This window comes from Mesitornis unicolor, unplaced genomic scaffold (genome assembly GCF_000695765.1).
Source record: "Mesitornis unicolor isolate BGI_N332 unplaced genomic scaffold, ASM69576v1 scaffold44907, whole genome shotgun sequence".
In the NCBI taxonomy this organism is placed as follows: domain Eukaryota; kingdom Metazoa; phylum Chordata; class Aves; order Mesitornithiformes; family Mesitornithidae; genus Mesitornis; species Mesitornis unicolor.
Window position 1 is genome coordinate 252 of NW_010195182.1, and position 698 is coordinate 949.

The 698-nt window shown below is 48.9% G+C and overlaps 1 protein-coding gene across 1 annotated transcript in view; it reads left to right on the forward strand.

Moving 5' to 3' along the window:
* The window catches only part of LOC104543424 (zinc finger protein ZIC 2), a gene marked incomplete at both ends in the record, with an annotated part of 608 nt that extends 247 nt beyond the window's left edge, over positions 1-361 (forward strand). The window contains one exon of the mRNA XM_010188033.1: positions 5-361. Within this exon, the coding sequence (XP_010186335.1) occupies positions 5-361 (357 nt within the window). The remainder of the gene's footprint in view (positions 1-4) is intronic.
* Between the last annotated feature and the right edge of the window lie 337 nt (positions 362-698).

Sequence of the window (698 nt, forward strand, 5' to 3'; positions counted from 1 at the left end):
CACCCAGGTGCCTTTTTCCGCTACATGCGGCAGCAGTGCATCAAGCAAGAGCTCATCTGCAAGTGGATCGACCCTGAGCAGCTGAACAACCCCAAAAAAAGTTGCAATAAAACTTTCAGCACCATGCACGAGTTGGTCACCCACGTCTCGGTGGAGCACGTTGGGGGACCCGAGCAGAGCAACCATGTCTGCTACTGGGAGGAGTGTCCCCGGGAAGGCAAGCCCTTCAAAGCAAAATACAAACTGGTCAATCACATCCGAGTGCACACGGGCGAGAAACCCTTCCCCTGTCCCTTTCCCGGCTGCGGAAAAGTTTTCGCCAGATCAGAAAACCTCAAAATTCACAAAAGGACGCACACAGGTAATTCGGGTTTATTTCGGCAGATTTACCCCCCCTGCCCGTGTCTATATATGTGTATATATATCTATTTAAACAGATATATACTCGGACAGAGAGATCTAAAATTATGAGAATGATAAAATAAGGATCGCATTTAATATTTTTTTTCCCTGCTCCATCACACGGCTGCGTTTGTTTTGGTTTCTCCTTCCCGCCCCCCTCCGTCCCCTTCCCAGATTTCGGAAGGATATTTTCCTGATTTCTGTTAATTTGCGCGCTGAACGATGTAGATTGTCGCCGAAGCTCGGCGGGGGCTTTCCGCAGAAACGCGAAATACAGCGCGAACTAAATTTCGCCA